At 44.1% G+C, this 18449-nt stretch overlaps 1 protein-coding gene across 5 annotated transcripts in view; it reads right to left on the bottom strand.

Annotated features, from left to right (window-relative positions):
• Nucleotides 1-9144, bottom strand: part of tox2 (TOX high mobility group box family member 2) — a 195678-nt gene extending 186534 nt beyond the window's left edge. For 2 of the 5 annotated variants that reach the window (XM_063040981.1, XM_063040984.1), the window contains exon 1: nt 8611-9144. In XM_063040981.1, coding sequence (XP_062897051.1) covers nt 8611-8718 — 108 coding nt within the window. In that variant the 5' untranslated portion in view covers nt 8719-9144. Of the gene's footprint in view, nt 1-6466; nt 6620-7681; nt 7984-8610 lie in introns of those variants that run through there. The other 3 variants (XM_063040980.1, XM_063040983.1, XM_063040982.1) reach the window with 3 other exon arrangements.
• Nucleotides 9145-18449: the final 9305 nt, after the last annotated feature.

The raw sequence follows: 18449 nt of genomic DNA, 5'->3' as shown, positions 1-18449 counted from the left end.
AGCGATACACATCTTGGAGAGAGTCAGAGACAAGCATAGGGTTTGGACAAATGATGGGGAGTGTGCTGAAGAGGGACTGTGGGTGGGAAGGGGTGGTAGTTTCGTCAGAGGATAGGTTGTGTAGAAGCTGGAGGTGGACAATCCCTCAGGGAACTGCCTTGGTGAGGTAGGACTCTGCAACTAACAGTGACGCAGACACTAACCCTTTGGATAAGAACTATCTTGGTGTTTGAGGACTGCACCTGTTACAGGCAACACAAATTAATGCACTCCAGGAGTACTCCACATATTGACAGGTCACACACACTGGATTGTCCCAGCACTTTCAGACCACCTCCTCAGGATTCAACTTGCAACTGACTTCCACACACACACACCCGTAAGAACCCAGCTTTACGGAGTTACTGGGAGGCTGCTACTTTGAAGAAAACATACAGAAAGAATTGACAAACCAGATTACTATAGACAGGATAGCAAAATTATGAAAATATGGGACAGAATAAGATAGAGATAGTATGTGAAAAATTGTTAATAGAGGCCATGGGGAAAGACTTCATACACAGAGTTGTCAAAATGAGTGAGCGGGGCAGGAACAAAAGTCAATCCAAGATCAGTCTGGACAGGTGAATGAAAGGAGGAAGATGTGATATGGTATTTAAACGTGATGACAATTACTTATTTGTGTGGAAAGTAAGTATGGATTTCAGCTCTTTGAGCAAAGTTGTGTGTCTCTTTGTTGAAAAGTCTACATGTTAATATTAGGTTAATGTTAACTACAGGTTGATCAGTGTGTTTGCAGAGTGTCAAATGGTCTAACTCTTTTGTAAACTTTACATGTAGTCAGTTATTTGTGAAGGTTCTTGCTCTTAGTAAGCTGATAGGCAGCTGCTGGTTTCTGGGTTCTGTGTAACTGCTATTACTGTGCAAACTATCCTATAATGCCGAAACAATGGACCATGAGTATTACAGTGCACCCTTCTGCCTCAACATTCACACAATAGAAAGAACTCCTGAAACATACCCCACCCCCCAGTGGTTTTAAATCTACTTATAGGTGCTGTAGTCTATTTTATCTGGAGCTAGAAGTACTAAACTGGGATTGGATGTTTACAAATTTTATATTGCTCCATCTTTCTGTTCTTTATTTAGTAACAGAGTACACTTTGAAAAGCATTTTTGTTGCATGTTTTCAGAAGCTTAGTTGGCAAGAGATTGCATGCAAAACGTTATTAATGTCAGAATGTTCTTTACTTTCAGGATCTATTATAGAGTTTGACAGATTTTGATATTTCCTCAACTCCTGTGCTTACTGACATCACCCTTCAAGCCATTGATGGCTTTTCCTTCCCACTTAATATGGCCATATAGAGTCCTAAGATCCATCAGCTCCTTGAATCCTAACCCCTGCTAGACCTGACTTCTCTTGCTCTAATGTTGTCCGATTACCTTCGGCGATCCTGACTCGCATTACTTCACTCTCCTATGTCCTCCTTTAAAGCATGCCCATAAGGCAACTTATAACCATATAACCATATAACAATTACAGCACGGAAACAGGCCATCTTGGCCCTTCTAATCCGTGCCGAGCTCTTACCCTATCCTATTCCCACTGACCTGCACTCAGCCTATAACCCTCCATTCCTTTCCTGTCCATATATCTATCTAGTTTAACTTTAAACGACAACATAGAACCTGCCTCAACCACTTCTGCTGGAAGCTCGTTCCACACAGCTACCACTCTCTGAGTAAAGAAAACTTCTCCTAACTGTTTCCTTGCCACTTTGCTGAAGGGCAGACAGGACGGAATGAGGTTCTGCTGTGCTAGAGCTTTGCTCAGGATATCTGTTTCATTCGGGGTATTAACCCTGCCTCCTCTGTGTTGTACAGTTTTCACAGGGGGATGGGTAAAACCCCTCATCACTATACTCTGACTGTGAACAACCCACCAACAATGGGTGAAGTGGAAGTCCTGACACATGCCTGAAAGGTCCCTGATCTCTTCTCATGACATGCTCGCCTGTTTGCAACGTGGCCCTGCTACATAAAGAATTCTTCATATCTATCAGTGATGAAGATACCAACCCTTTGGATGCACTAACCAGACAAAGGAGCCATCAGTATTATTGCTGTGGGCAGAATGTTGGCCAAGGCACGCTACAAAGTGAAAAGATTATCAGTTTCTTCTGACAAATGAAACTCGCTATTGAAGTACAGAGAGAAATATAAATAGACAGACAGGTGCGTCAGCAGCAGATACTGCCTCTGACATTCACTGCACACTCGGTAAACTCACTAAACTCAGTCATAAATGAGGTGGGGGAAGGGGAGGAAACTGCTTCACTGACAAACAATTAAACTCTTTGGTTTCCTGCAAATATTTTCTCTTCAGTTTTGCAAGTGCATCGTGGCAGTGTTGGGTTGTTATTTGCTAATTTAAGTTTCTTGCTTCAGGGCAATCAGTAGTAGATGAGTTTGCTAAATTAGTTCAGCTCTTCGGAATCGCATTCCCGCCCCCCGATCTTGGTCAGGCACAAAGCCCATGGCTGGCACATGCACATTTCCTTTCTTTGAATACTTATTTGCTGGGCTAAGGGCATTGGCTGGTTCTGAGGGCTCTGTTCATCAAAAATGGAACTCATCCACGTATGGCTGCTCTGGAGTCTCCGCAATCCTGCTCAGTTTGTGAGATCCAACACTGGCCACAGCAGCTCAGTGCAATATCCGGCCAGAAAGACAATCCCTTCAATCATATAGGCATTCTAACATTAAAAAGACACCCTCACAAAAGTGTGCATATACTCACTAGTGCACTGTATATGTACAACAGCATATGAAAAATGTATATGCTATACAAACGTAAACACACGCAACACACACACACACACACACACACACACACACACACACACACACACACACACACACACACAACCACAAGCTTGGATAATCGTTGATCCTTCAACAGACATAAGAAATAATCCAGGTTCCATTTGCCATTTGTAACTCCAATCCTGGTCAGTAAATACCCAGCACTGTGGCCTTGTCTCTTCCTCAGCATATTGTTAAGATATGATGTCTCCCTTGTTTTTCTCCACTTCCTGTTTCTTTCCTCACCGTAATTCCTTCAAATCTACTTCCGGTGTTGAAGTGTTTTCTTCCATTGACAGTGTCAAACTTACCGAGAGAGGGTCATAGAGTAATAAAGCACAGAAATAGGCCATTCAGCCCATCCTGTTCATGCTGACTATTTTTATTTGACAACAAGGCACTGAAGTGCCTTCGGGTGTTTTCCCTCACTAAAGATTTTTTACAAATGCATCTGTCGGCAATTCATAAATTGAAATAATGTACATCTATTTAAATGATTAATTTCAACAGCAAGACAATTTTGAGATGAGTCTGAAGTTGGAAGCACAAACATAAACATGAAAGATGTGAACTGGAATTTAATCATCTCAAGGTGATGCAAAATCACTCCAAAAGCAAACAGGCACCTAGCCCTCACGTGGAAGCTGGGCCATTCGCAGGATACGGGGAGATGGTTAGTAATGACAGATCCACCTCCTCAATGGCATGGTCATCAGTGGGATGAAAGTTAAAGAAACACCTTCAAAAATAAATTCCTAATCATTTTACTTAGTCACTGCCACTTATTGGACATAGAGGGGAAACCTCTCGAGTCATGTTTGACCCTCAGTTGGTGGGAGGGTAACCTTTTTTGTTTGTGTAAATAATTACAAAAGCCAATAGGAAGTTACTCTTACTAAAGCAACACACTGAGCATGTCCTCAGCTGTCCGATCACAACCATCACAGTAATAGGAATAATACAACAAAACAGCTGAACTAAGCCACTGGTATCTGCCATGGGAGCAGGAGCAGTGTACACTAGAAACCTGACTCATCTTTGCCAGAGGTTATCTGGGTTGACTAGCACCCAATAATTTTAAAAAAGCTTACAACAAGAAGACAATCGCCTTTAAATCTCCTATAATCAGTCAATTTTCCCTTGGTGGCCTGTAAATGGGGTTGCCTGGCCTTTCCCCTGTATGCACTAGTGAAACAGTATGCAGGCCAAGTACTTACAGATATAAAAGTGTCCAAGATTTCAATATACCTCAGGGTACATGTTAGACATGCACTTCATGCCTGCTTTCATTGTGACACTATTGTCACATGGCTATCTACTGACTTTATAGAAATGCATCTTCCACTCAATGGAAACTCCAGCTTGCATTTACTTCTGCACACTGTCCTTAAGGAAATTTCTATCTCCACACACTCACAAAGCAAATAACCACAAACAACAATCTATGTCAAACGATCTCAAACAATAACGAGGTGGCCTGCAGGGAAGAAGTCATCTCTCTGACATAGTGGTGTCAAGAAAACAACCTCTCCCTCAATGTTGCAAAAACAAAGGAGCTGGTTGTGGATTATAGGAGGAATGAAGAAAGGCTAACCCCTATTGACATCAATGGATCTGGGATTGAGAGGGTGAACAGCTTTAAATTCCTCGGCATAAACAGCACTAAGGATCTCACGTGGTCTGGACACACCAGCTGTGTGGTGAGAAAGGCACAACAGCGCCTCTTTCACCTCAGATGGTTGAGGAAGTTTGGTATGGGTCCCCAGATGCAAAGAATTTTCTACAGGGGCACAATTGAGAGCCTCCTGACAGGCTGCATCACTGCCTGGTATGGGAACTGTACTTCCCTCAATTGTAGGACTCTGCAGAGAGTGATATGGACAGCTCAGCGCATCTGTAGTTGTGAACTTTCCATGATTCAGGACATTTACAGAGACAGGTGTGAGAAAAGGGCCCGAAGGATCATTGGGGACCCCAGTCACTCTAATCACAAACTGTTCTATCTGGGAAATGGTACCGCAGCATAAAAGCCAGGACTAACAGACTCCAGGAGAGCTTCTTCCACCAGGCCATCAGACTGATTAACTCACATTGATTTGAGTGTTACATTGACTGTTCTATCTATTAAAAATTATTATAAATTACTATCATTGCACATTTGACATTGCACATTGACAGAGATATAATGTAAAGATTTTTAATCCTCATGTATGTGAAGGAGGTAAGAAGTAAAGTCAATTCAATTCAATTCAATGTGCAGGTTCATATCTGCACACCTGGTATCTGTACACATGTATCTACCTGTAAATATCCAATGACAATCACATGCAAACACTAACACATGGACATTCATGCAATAATAACCACATGCAGATAGCCAAAGTAAATGCTAAAGAGAAATCAACACACGGAAATCCTCCTGTAGCTATCTACACTCCGATGTCCAGATTTGATTTTCATAGATTCTATTGAATTTCTTTATTTTCCCATAAATGTCTCCAATCTCAGGGTACTATATGATGACATATACTGTACGTACTTTGATAATAAACTTACATTGACTTTGATACAGATCCCAAGCATTTATATTTTCGGCACGGACTAGAAGGGCCAAGATGGCCCGTTTCCATGCTGTAATTGTTATATGTTATATTACATTGCAGTATCTCTCTATAATGAACACACAACTATTTGCATGTGAATTCTCATATCCAGGTTTGCGAGGCCTACACTTGCAGTTGTACATGTGCTGTGAAGTAACCTCAGTGCATACATTCCTAATTTGCATATATGAACACATAGACAACATTTGTTCTGTTACTGTTGGTCTAAAGAGTTCACCTGACAATGTCCACACTTGTCTATCAAAGCAAATTTGATAAATGCAGCTTTGCTTTTCCTCCATGGTCATTACAAGCCAGAGGAACATTAAACATTATAAAACTTCTGCTTTGCAGCTTTCCTGATGTGACTTGGCCAATAATTAGTTTGTTGAGCGCAGAATACAGCACAGGACAGGCAATTCGGCCCATGATCTTGTGCCGACACACAAAATGCTGGGGGAGCTCAGCAGGCCAGGCAGCATCGATGGAAAAGAGTACAGTCGACGTTTCAGCCTGAAACCATTCGGCAAGCCTCTGCCTGAAACGTCGACTGTACTCTTTTCCATAGATGTTCCTAATATACCTGTCTCTATCAGCAACCCTGCAAAGGCATTTCATGCACCCACAACTCCCTGTGTACAGAAATTAATTCTGACATCCCCCTATACTTTCCTCCAATCACTTTAAAATCATGCCCCCTGGTATTAGTCATTTCTATCTGGGAAAAAGTCTCTGGCTGTCCAGTCGATCTATGTCATTTATTACCTTGAATACCCCCATCAAGTCATCTCTCATCTTCCTTTGCTCCAAAGAGAAAAGCCCTAGCTCACTTAATCTATTCTCATAAGACAAGCTCTCTACCACAGGCAGCATCCTGGTCAATCTCCTCTGCAGCCTCTCTAAAGCTTCCACATCCTTCCTAAAATGAGGTGACCAGAACTGAACACAACATTGCAAGTCTGGTCTAACCAGGCTTTTACGGAGCTGCAACTTACCTCGTGACCCTTGGAGAATGATATTGTCAAAAACTATCGCATCAAACTGTTCCCTTTAGGCACTTGTTGCCAGAGTTACTGCTGGGGTCAACAGGGCCCAAAAGAGAATAATTTGTAATCATGGCAATGGGGGCCAAGATGCTGCCTGGCTTCCTTTCTCTGTGACAGGATTCTCAGTGCTGAAGGTGCCAACCCTGGAGGACAAATGCCAGCACTGTGCACGTGGAGGAATGTGATAGACTGGCTATCAGTCACAGTACAGAGCTGGGCACTGGCTGCTGCAGTGGAACAGCGTCGTGAATGAGGGCAGGGCCTCCAATTGTACCTCGCCTTTGCAGTCGTCACCACCTCCTGGTATGGCACAGGCACGATTATCAGAGAATATCTGACACAAAGTCACTGAGAGCTAAGAACTGGGTCTGCAGTTTGGGCTGATTAATCTCTTCAACTACCCAAGCACACAGAGGCTGGTCCCTGACAGCCAAGTTCCTACATGAGAAGTTGCCTCCATTAGTGGTATAGGAAAGTAGAGAGTTACAGAGAGAGGAGGGGATGAAGAGGCACAGAGGTGGAGAGAGAGGAAGGGCAGGGTGAGGCATGGATGGGTTGAACATTTTTAAATGAGTACTTGCTTAGCCAAGAGGCGATGTGGGTGATGGCCATCAAGAGAGGTAGGGCTTGGCCAGCAGTTTTGCAGCAACTCCACTTTACGGCGGGAGGTATGAGGGATGCAGGGCTGGAGCACGATGAAACAGCCATTACTGAAGGTTACAAAGGAGGTGAGAGAAGGGTTTGGTGTCAGGAAGGGTGCTACAGAGGTGGAAACAAACAGACCGTGTGTGGGCAGGGGTATCTGGGTCAAATATAACGTCAACAGAAATTCACACTCTTGCAGTTAGTGTGCATCTCACACACACACACACACACACACACACACACACACACACACACACATTACATTCACATAAGTACACAGGTACACACTTAAACAAGTGCACAGACTCACACACTCAGACAGAAACACACACTCACACACATAATGGACAACCCCTACCTCATCACACCCACATCGTCTCCCTCTCGGGGAGTATTTTTCATACTTTGAAATCAAAAACAAATAAACCATCTCCTGCCACAGTTTCCGATTCCTTTTGCACACAGCCAGATGCGAACACTTGGCATACTTGCATTGATTAATATTGCAAATATCCTCACTTTGCAATTTACTCTGAAATCCTGGAGCGCTGGGAGTGCACAGTCACTGTCTCCATCAACAACACTGGCAAAAATTCTTGTTAAGACGTTTTTTAACTGTTCCTCCTAATGTGCTGCTCGCTGACCCAGTCAATTCATGCTCACAAAACAGGATGGGTTACAAACCCATTTCTTGATAACCTGTGTATGTTTATGGGAGAGGTTTCAAAAGCTCAGTCAGGAGAGGGAACAGCCAGGATTCAGATAGACAGAGCAAAGCACAGGACTGAACTTCGGGAGCAGTACTGATAACTTGGTGTAGTGCGGTGCACATCAGCTGCTGAGAGCTTCTTCACTAGCCAGTTACACAGGCCACTTGCTAAACTGGAGTGGAGGTTGGAGCAGACTGAGAGCTGGTATATGTGCCACACAGACTGGGATGGATGCCTTAAACACCCCCCACCCCCAAGAGATGTTATTGGTCCTATTAAGTTTGTAAACAGAAAGTCACACACATACCAAACACATTTTCACATACACATACAAACACACCCATAAGTTCACACCGAAACAAACACACAAATACCAAACAACCAAAACATACTCACACAAGAGATATATAAACATTCACACACCACACACTCAGGCAAAACTTCACATCGGACATGCACTTACACAAACACATATATACATTCACAAATGAACACTCAATAAATACAAACCCACACAAATACTTTCCGATCATGTATAACACGAGTATAATCACAAAGTCACATGCACGCACACACACAAACACAAGTATACACTCAAACCACACAAATCCTTTATTCCGGAACCAAGTTCTCCAGCCCAGAGATGCTCCTAGAGAAGACAGGGCTTCAGAACAAAACCTTTCACTGCACACGAGGAGGAAACAAGGTGTGAGAAGTTGGAATCATAAAGCCTTTTACCTTGCTAGAGTAATACTGTTCCAGGCAAGAGGCAGTCCCCAGGCACGTCGGATCAGCAGCTAAGGCACCCACAGTTGCTGGTGCTGAAGGATAAAATCTCACATCCATCGTTTAGTGGCCACAACACTAAGTGCATGGGAGCAGATTTTAGATTATTCTTCTCACTCTTCCTTCCTTGTTCAGGCTTTCTTTCTCTCTCTATCTCTCTCTCTTTCTATTGTTGAATGGAACAAAAAGAGAGAATGGGGTGAGATTCAATGCATCCTTGTCTCATATCCGTTTGTGGTCTGCAGTAGTTCAGCCTTCTTGCAAGACGCAGATGCACACTTTGAACAGTCTTGCCATTATGACACAAGTGACACACAATAAAGTCTCCCAGCACACAAGATCAACAAGAAACTGTTGCAACAAAATGCTGAGGAGATTTTCTTTCTAGATTCTTGCGTCTGTTTTCTTTGTCTTTCAGTCTCTATCTCACACACACTCGCTCTCAGTTTCTTTCTCTGCTGTCTGTTCTCAGCATGCCTGAGAGTGTTTACCCATGCGTTTAAGCTGAGGGTATCATTTGCTGGCTTTCTCCACACTGAAAGCCAAGCGACCTCTGTTGATAATGGAAGGGATATGGATGAGCTGGGGGAGGGGAATATCAGGCGGTACAGCACTTCAGGCAAAGCAGCCTGATAACATTACGGTGCCTGACTGTCCACCAAACAGCAACAACAGCAGCGTTTCACATCTCCTTCTGTTGATTCCATGAGAAACACAGGGTAAGCCAGTAAACTTTAATATCTAGACTAGTTCTAAACAGACAGATCAGGAAAAAAAAGATAATTGAATATTTGGCAGTGGCTAGTGTGAGGACAGTGTCAAGCAACTCCACTCTGCCCAGTAAAGGGGCAGAATCTCCACGTAGAGATTACTACATTCAGCTTCTCTGAGAAGGGGTGTGAAGTAGAGGCGCTGCTTGGAGGAACAGAACAAGAGAAACAGTGCAGTGGCAGGAGGAACACGACCATCACTTTCAAAGTTTTAATTTAACAGGCAATGACAACATAATGAAGAAATGCACTTTAGGCTGACACAGCCTGCTGTGGAGAAACAAAGCAAGAATCTTAATAGATGATAGTACAGACCTGTAGGAAGGATAACAGACAAGGATATCCCTCCACTCACAATGCAGGAAGTCTATGTGAAGTACATGCAAAGGACTTAGGCTTGATTGTTCTGCAATATAGACATGGGCGCCACAGTAGTGTAGCAGTTCGTTCAATGTTATTACAGTGTTTGGAGTTCAGATCCAGTCTCTGTACGTCCTCAACGTGAAATGAGTGGGTTTCCTCCGGGTGCTCCAGTTCTCTCACACAGTCCAAAGACGTACCGGGGGCATCACAGGTAACGGGGAAAAGGCAGGAAAATGGGGTTGAGAGGGATAATAAATCAGCCGTGTTAGAATGGTGGAGCAGACCTGATGGGCCAAATTCTGCTCCTATGTTTTAAGTGGTCATTGTAAATTGTCTTATGATTAGGTTCAGGTTAATTGGGTTTGTCAGGGGCTGCTGAGGTGGCTCAGCTCAAAGGGCCGGAAGGGCCTATTCAGTGCTGTATTGCTAAATTTAAAAAATTATACTTGGGCTATGTGTGTGGGGGTGGCGGTAGGGCAGGACTGGGCAGTAAAAACTAGTGACTTGATAACAGAGCACACGGTGTATGGTGGGAACAGTAAAATGTGGCAGGATGCCTTGCATCATAAAGTGACTGTGGGGCTGAGATAAGATAATAAACCTGCACTGTCTCTTTAATAAATTATTTATCTGTACTTTGGATATTCAGTTTAGATTTACAACTTAGTCTAAATACACCACTTGTAACTGAGTGTTTGACTTCCTAACCAACAAACCTCGGATAGTCAGGATGCACAACTGCTCTTCCCCCTCATCATATTCAATGTGGATACCCCCAGGGCTGCGTGCTGGCTTATTGCTGTACACTCTGCCAAAAAACATTGCCAAGTTCGCCAATGACAAGACAGTGATGAGGCTCATCACTGACAATGATGAGACAGCCTACAGAGAGGAGGTGCTAGGCAAATAAACTCAGAAAGACAAAGGGGATGGTTATCTACTTCAGGAGAACTCACACCACTCACACCCTCTTTACATCAGCAGCAGAGCAGTGGAAACCAAGCAGCTTCCAACTCCTGGGAGTGCATATCTTACCCAATATCCCATGGTTCCACAACACATCCCACACTATCAGGGAAGCTCACCAATGCCTCTGCTTTCTGGGGAGGCTGAAGAGAGCTGGACTTCGCACATCCATACTCACATCATTCTACAGATGTGCAGTAGACAGCATTCTGACAAACTGCATCCATATCTGGTAAGAAAATTGCATTGCAGCGGACAGGAAGTCTCTACAACGGGTAGTTAAAACTACCCAGTGCATCACTGGCACCAGCCTACCTGCCACCAAGGACATGCAGTATGTACAGAAAGGTGCTGGAAAAGGGCCAGTAACATCATGAAGGATCCCACCCACCCTGCTCACGGACTGTCTGTCCCTCTCGCATCAGGGAGGGGGCTATGTAGTATCCAGAGCAGGACCACCAGACTCAAAAACAGTTACCTTCCCCAAGCAGTAAGGCTGAACAACATCTCCAGCCACGAACCCACTTCTCCACACCCCAACCACCACTAGTTCATCATTTCCTGTCAGTCACCATATGTACAGACACTCCTGTGCCCAGCCTAGCATCACTTTATGGACATATAATCAATCTATGTATATAATCTAATCTTATTATTTCTATTTATTGTGTGGTTTATGCTCATTGTGTTTTTTTTTGTTCTGCATCAGATCCAGGTAACAATCATTTTGTTCTCCTTTACAGTTATGTACTGATGAACGACAATGAACAATCTTGAATTGTATTGTAAAATATATCATGGGTGTAAAGGTACCCATGAGAGCTTGGATACATACATGGAATTATGATGTAGTGGCCATTACAGAGACTTGGCTGGCACCAGGGCAGGAATGGATTCTCAATATTCCTGGATTTCAGTGCTTTAAAAGGGATAGAGAGGGGGGAAAAGGGGAGGAGGGTGGCATTACTGGTCAGGGATACAGAAAGGGTGGGTAATGTAGCAGGATCCTCTTTTGAGTCAATATGGGTGGAAGTCAGGACAGGAAGGGAGCAGTTACTCTATTGGGAGTATTCTATAGGCCCCCTGGTAGCAGCAGAGATACCGAGGGGCAGATTGGGAGGCAGATTTTGGAAAGGTGCAAAAATAACAGGGTTGTTATCATGGGTGACTTTAACTTCCCTAATACTGATTGGCACCTGATTAGTTCCAATGGTTTAGATGGGGCAGAGTTTGTTAAGTGTGTCCAGGATGGTTTCCTGTCACAGTACGTTGACAGGCTGACTAGGGAGAATGCTATACTAGATCTGGTATTAGATAATGAACCGGGTCAGGTCACAGATCTCTCAGTGGGTGAGCATTTGGAGGACAGTGACCACCACTCCCTGGCCTTTAGCATTATCATGGAAAAGGATAGAATCAGAGAGGACAGGAAAATTTTTAACTGAGGAAGGGCAAATTATGAGGCTATAAGGCTAGAACTTGCAGGTGTGAATTGGGATGATGTTTTTGCAGGGAAATGTACTATGGACATGTTGTCGATGTTTAGGGATCTCTTGCAGGATGTTAGAGATAAATTTGTCCTGCTGAGGAAGATAAAGAATGGTAGGGTGAAGGAACCATGGGTGACAAGTGAGGTGGAAAATCTAGTCAGGTGGAAGAAGGCAGCATACATGAAGTTTAGGAAGCAAGGATCAGGTGGGTCTATTGAGGAATATAGGGTAGCAAGAAAGGAGCTTAAGAAGGGGCTGAGGAGAACAAGAAGGGGGCATGAGAAGGCCTTGGCAAGTAGGGTAAAGGAAAACCCCAAGGCATTCTTCAATTATGTGAAGAACAAAAGGATGACAGGAGTGAAGGTAGGACCAATTAGAGATAAAGGTGGGAAGATGTGCCTGGAGGCTGTGGAAGTGAGCGAAGTCCTCAATGAATACTTCTCTTCGGTATTCACCAATGAGAGGGAACTTGATGACGGTGAGGACAATATGAGTGAGGTTGATGTTCTGGAGCATGTTGATATTGTAATTATAGACCAGCGAGCCTTACGTCTGTGGTGAGAAAGCTGTTGGAAAAGATTCTTAGAGATAGGATCTATGGGCATTTAGAGAATCATGGTCTGATCAGGGACAGTCAGCATAGCTTTGTGAAGGGCAGATTGTGTCTAACAAGCCTTATAGAGTTCTTTGAGGAGGTGACCAGGCATATAGATGAGGGTAGTGCAGTGAATGTGATCTATATGGATTTTAGTAAGGCATTTGACAAGGTTCCACATGGTAGGCTTATTCAGAAACTCAGAAGGCATGGGATCCAGGGAAGTTTGGCCAGGTGGATTCAGAATTGGCTTACCTGCAGAAAGCAGAGGGTCGTGGTGGAAGGAGTACATTCGGATTGGAGGGTTGTGACTAGTGGTGTCCCACAAGGATCGGTTCTGGGACCTCTACTTTTCGTGGTTTTTATTAACGACCTGGATGGAGGGGTAGAAGGGTCCTGACAAAGGGTCTCAGCCCGAAACATCGACTGTACCTCTTCCTAGAGATGCTGCCTGGCCTGCTGCATTCACCAGCAACTTTTATGTGTGTTGCTTGAAATTCCAGCATCTGCAGATTTCCTCGTGGAGGGGTAGAAGGGTGGGTTGGCAAGTTTGCAGATGCGCACAAAGGTTAGTGGTGTTGTGGATAGTGTAGAGGATTGTCGAAGATTGCAGAGAGACATTGATAGGATGCAGAAGTGGGCTGAGAAGTGGCAGATGGAGTTCAACCCAGAGAAGTGTGAGGTGGTACACTTTGGAAGGACAAACTCCAAGGCAGAGTACAAAGTAAATGGCAGGATACTTGGTAGTGTGGAGGAACAGAGGGACCTGGGGGTACATGTCCACAGATCCCTGAAAGTTGCCTCACAGGTAGATAGGGTAGTTAAGAAAGCTTGTGGGGTGTTAGCTTTCATAAGTCGAGGGATAGAGTTTAAGAGTCGCGAGGAAATGATGCAGCTCTATAAAACTCTGATTAGGCCTCACTTGGAGTACTGTGTCCAGTTCTGGTCGCCTCACTATAGAAAGGATGTGGAAGCATTGGAAAGGGTACAGAGGAGATTTACCAAGATGCTTCCTGGTTTAGAGAGTATGCATTATGATCAGAGATTAAGGGAGCTAGGGCTTTACTCTTTGGAGAGAAGGAGGATTAAGAGGAGACGTGATAGAGGTATACAAGATATTAAGAGGAATAGATAGAGTGGACAGCCAGGGCCTCTTCCCCAGGGCACCACTGCTCAATACAAGAGGATCTGGCTTTAAGGTAAGGGGTGGGAAGTTCAAGGGGGATATTAGAGGAAGGTTTTTTACTCAGAGAGTGGTTAATGCATGGAATGCACTGCCTGAGTCAGTGGTGGAGGCAGATACATGAGTGAAGTTTAAGAGACTACTAGACAGGTATATGGAGGAATTTAAGGTGGGGGGATTATATGGGAGGCAGGATTTAAGGTCAGCACAACATTGTGGACCGAAGGGCCTGTACTGTGCTGTACCATCCTATGTTCTATGTTCTAAATTATCTGGCCCATTTTTTTGAAGTCCAATTAACCTGAGAGCACAATTTACAACAGCAGAACTACCTCAGCCCACATTTAGTCCAGTATTTCCGAGTTCAGTCTGGTCTGGCTGATCTGTGACTGAACTAATTAGACATTTATATTCCTTACACAACGTCAGCAAGACCAACAAACTGATCATGGACTTCAGGAAGGGGAAGATGAGGGAACACACACCAGTCCTCATCGAGGGATCAGGAGTAGAAAGGGTGAGCAGTTTCATGTTCCTGGGCATCAGTATCTCAGAGGATCTACCTTGGACCCAACAAATTGATGCAGTTATGAAAAAGACACACTAGCGGCTATACTTCATTAGGAGATTGACAAGATTTGTTATATCACCAAAGAGTTCTATGCTCACTTTAACCGTCAGAGCATAGCGTAACCATTTCAAATCTCCACATCTCCTGATGATATTTGATCTCAGTAACTGAAGCTGATGTGCAGGCTGACTTCAGGAGCGTGAATCTAAAGAAAGCATCTAGACCGTATGGGGTATTTTGCCATGTACTAAAGACCTATGCTGACCAACTGGCTGGCATATTCAATGAGATCTTTAACCTCTCAATTTGGTACTGTATGGTATTCACTTGCTTCAAGCTTATACCAGTGCCCAAGAAGAGCATGGTGACTTGTCTCAATGATTATCACCTAGTTGCACTTGCATCCACAGCGATGAAGTGTTTTGAGAGGCTGGGTGTTGAAACATGTTAACTTCTGTCTGAATGGAGACTTGGATTCACTCCAATTTGCCTACTGAAGCAACAGGTCCACAGCAGATGCAACATATTGGCTATTGGCTCCTCACTCAAACCTGCAACATCTGGACAGCAACGATGCTTCCATCAGGTTTCTCTTCATCAATTACAGCTCAGCACTCAATACCATCAACACCTCGAAACTAATCAATAAACTCCAAGGCCTTGGTCTCAATGCCTCCTTGTGCAATTGGATCCTGGATTTCCTCACTTGTAGACCCCAGTCAATTTGGATTGGCAACAATATCTCCTCCATGATATCCATCAGCACAGGTGCACCACAAGGCTGTGTGCTTAGCCCCCTGCTCTACTCACTTTACACCTACTACTATGTGGCTAAGTACAGCTCCAGCACCATATTCAAGATTGCTGATGACACCACTGTTTTGCACCGAATCAAAGGTGCTGATATATCAGCATCCAGGAGGGAGATTGAAAACTTGGCTGAGTTGTGTCATAACAACAACCTCTCACTCAATGTCAGCAAGACCATTAGGATTGCGTGTGTCCTTTGTTTCACATAATCCTAATTAACCCCATCCATACTGGAAGTAGTGATCCAGATCAACGGGTTTGCTATACATGGTCAGGATAGATCTACAGAGTCTCTCAAAAGCAGAGGTGGAGGAGTATGCCTCATGATCAACCCTTCTTGGTGCACAAACATATCAGTGGTGTCCCAATTCTGCTCACCAGACCTGGAATATCTAGCAGTAAAGTGCCGTCCTTTGTACCTACCACGGGAGTTCTCTGGGGTCATTTTGGTAGCAGTTTACATTCCACCTCAGGCCAATGTCAAGCAGGCTTTAGATGATCTGAGCAATGGGATTAACATGCACGAAGCAGTGCACCCTAATGCCTTCACCATCGTTTTGGGGGATTTTAACCAGGCCAGTCTGAAAAAAATCACTAAACAACTACCATCAACAGAACACTTGCAATACCAGAGGAAACAACACACTGAACCATTGCTACACCACCATCAAGAATGCCTACCGTGCTATTCCACGCCCTCACTTCGGGAAGTCTGATCACCTGGCTGTACTTCTACTTCCTGAGTATAGGCAGAGACTGAAGACTGCAGCACCAGTAGTGAGGACCAAGAAGGTATGGACAAGGGAAGCACAGGAATGCCTACAGGACTGCTTTGAATCGGTGGACTGGACTGTATTCAGGGATTCATCTTCGAACCTGGATGAGTATGCTGCAGTTGTTACCCACTTAAAACCTGTGTGGATGAGTGTGTGCCCACAAAGACTTGCTGTACATTTCCAAAAGCCGTAGATGAACCAAGAGGTACAGTATGTTGTCTGCTGAAGGCATTCAAATCTGGCGACCCAGGTCTGTACCAGAAAACTAGCTATGATTTGCGGAGGGCTACTTCAAGGGCGAAGAGACAATTTTGAACAAGATTGGAGGCGACATCAGATGTGCGGCAACTCTGGCAGGGTCTGCAAGACATTACTTCCTACAAAGTGAAACCCAATAGCATGAATGGCAGCGATGCTTCACTACCAGAGGAACTCAACGCCTTTTATGCACACTCTGAAAGGGAGAACACAACTACAGCTGTGAAGATCCCTGCTGCACCTGATGACCCTGTGATATCTGTCTCAGAGGCCGATGTTAGGATGCCTTTAAAGAGAGTGAACCCTTGAAAGGCAGAAGGTCCTCATGGAGTACCAGGTAAGGCTCTGAAAACCGGTGCCAACCAACTAGCAGGAGTATTCAAGGACATTTTCAACCTCTCACTGCTATGGGCGGAAGTTCCCACTTGCTTCAAAAAGGCAACAATTATACCAGTGCCTATGAAGAATAATGTGGGCTACCTTAATGACTATCGCCCGGTAGTACTCACATCAACAGTGATGAAACGCTTTGAGAGGTTGGTCATGACTAGACTGAACTCCTGCCTCAGCAAGGACCTGGACCCATTGCAATTTGCCTATTGCCACAATAGGTCAATGGCAGACACAATTTCAATGGCTCTCCACACGGCTTTAGACCACCTGAACACAAGCACCTACGTCAGGATGCTGTTCATCAACTATAGCTCAAAATTTAATACCATCATTCCCATAATCCTGATTGAGAAGTTGCAGAACCTGGGCCTCTGTACCTCCCTCTGCAATTGGATTCTCAGCTTCCTGACCAGAAGACCACAATTTGTGCGTATTAGTGATAACATCTCCTTCTCGCTGACGATCAACACTGGCACACCTCAGGGGTGTGTGCTTAGTCCACTGCTCCACTCTCTATATACATATGATTGTGTGGCTAGACATAGCTCAAATACTATCTATAAATTTGCTGGCAATACAACCATTGTTGGTAGAATCTCAGGGGGTGACGAGAGGGCATACAGGAGTGAGATATGCCAACTAGTGGAGTGGTGCCGCAGCAACAACCTGGCACTCAACGTCAGTAAGATGAAAGAGCTGATTGTGGGCTTCAGGAAGGGTAAGACGAAGGAACATATACCAATCCTCATAGAGGGATCAGAAATGGAGAGAGTGAGCAGCTTCAAGTTTCTGGGTGTCAAGATCTCTGAGGATCTAACCTGGTCCCAACATATCGATGTAGTTATAAAGAAGGCAAGACAGTGGCTATACTTTATTAGGAGTTTGAAGAGATTTGGTATGTCAACTAATACACTCAAAAACTTCTATAGTTGTACTTTGGAGAGCATTCTGACAGACTGCATCACTGTCTGGTATGGAGGAGTTACTACACAGAACCGAAAGAAGCTACAGAAGGTTGTATCATCAGCTCCATCTTGGGTACTAGCCTACAAAGTACCCAGGACACCTTTAGGGAGCGGTGTCTCAGAAAGGCAGCGTTCATTATTAAGGACCTCTAGCACCCAAGGCATGCCCTTTTCTCACTGTTACCATCAGGTAGGAGGTACAGAAGCCTGAAGGCACACACTCAGTGATTCAGGAACAGCTTTTTCCCCTCTGCCATCCGATTCCTAAATGAACATTGAATCTTTGGACACCATCTCACTTTTTTTAAATATACAGTATTTCTGATTTTGCACGTTTTTTTAATCTATTCAATATATGTAACTGATTTACTTGTTTATTTATTATTATTATATTTTTCTCTCTGCTAGATTATGTATTGCATTGAACTGCTGCTGCTAAGTTAACAAATTTCATGTCACGTGCCAGTGATAATAGACCTGATTCAGATTGTAGACTTCAGGTGAGGGAAACCAGAGGTCCATGTGCCAGTCCTCATAGGAGGATCAGAGGTGGAGAGGGTAGCAACTTTAAATTCCTGGGTGTTACTATTTTAGAGGACCTAGCACATAAGTGCAATTGCGAAGAAAGCACAGTAGTGCCCTACTTCCTTA

This window comes from Mobula hypostoma, chromosome 2 (genome assembly GCF_963921235.1).
Source record: "Mobula hypostoma chromosome 2, sMobHyp1.1, whole genome shotgun sequence".
In the NCBI taxonomy this organism is placed as follows: domain Eukaryota; kingdom Metazoa; phylum Chordata; class Chondrichthyes; order Myliobatiformes; family Myliobatidae; genus Mobula; species Mobula hypostoma.
The sequence above is the reverse complement of the archived record's forward strand: the minus strand, read 5'-3'. Positions and strand labels throughout refer to the sequence as shown.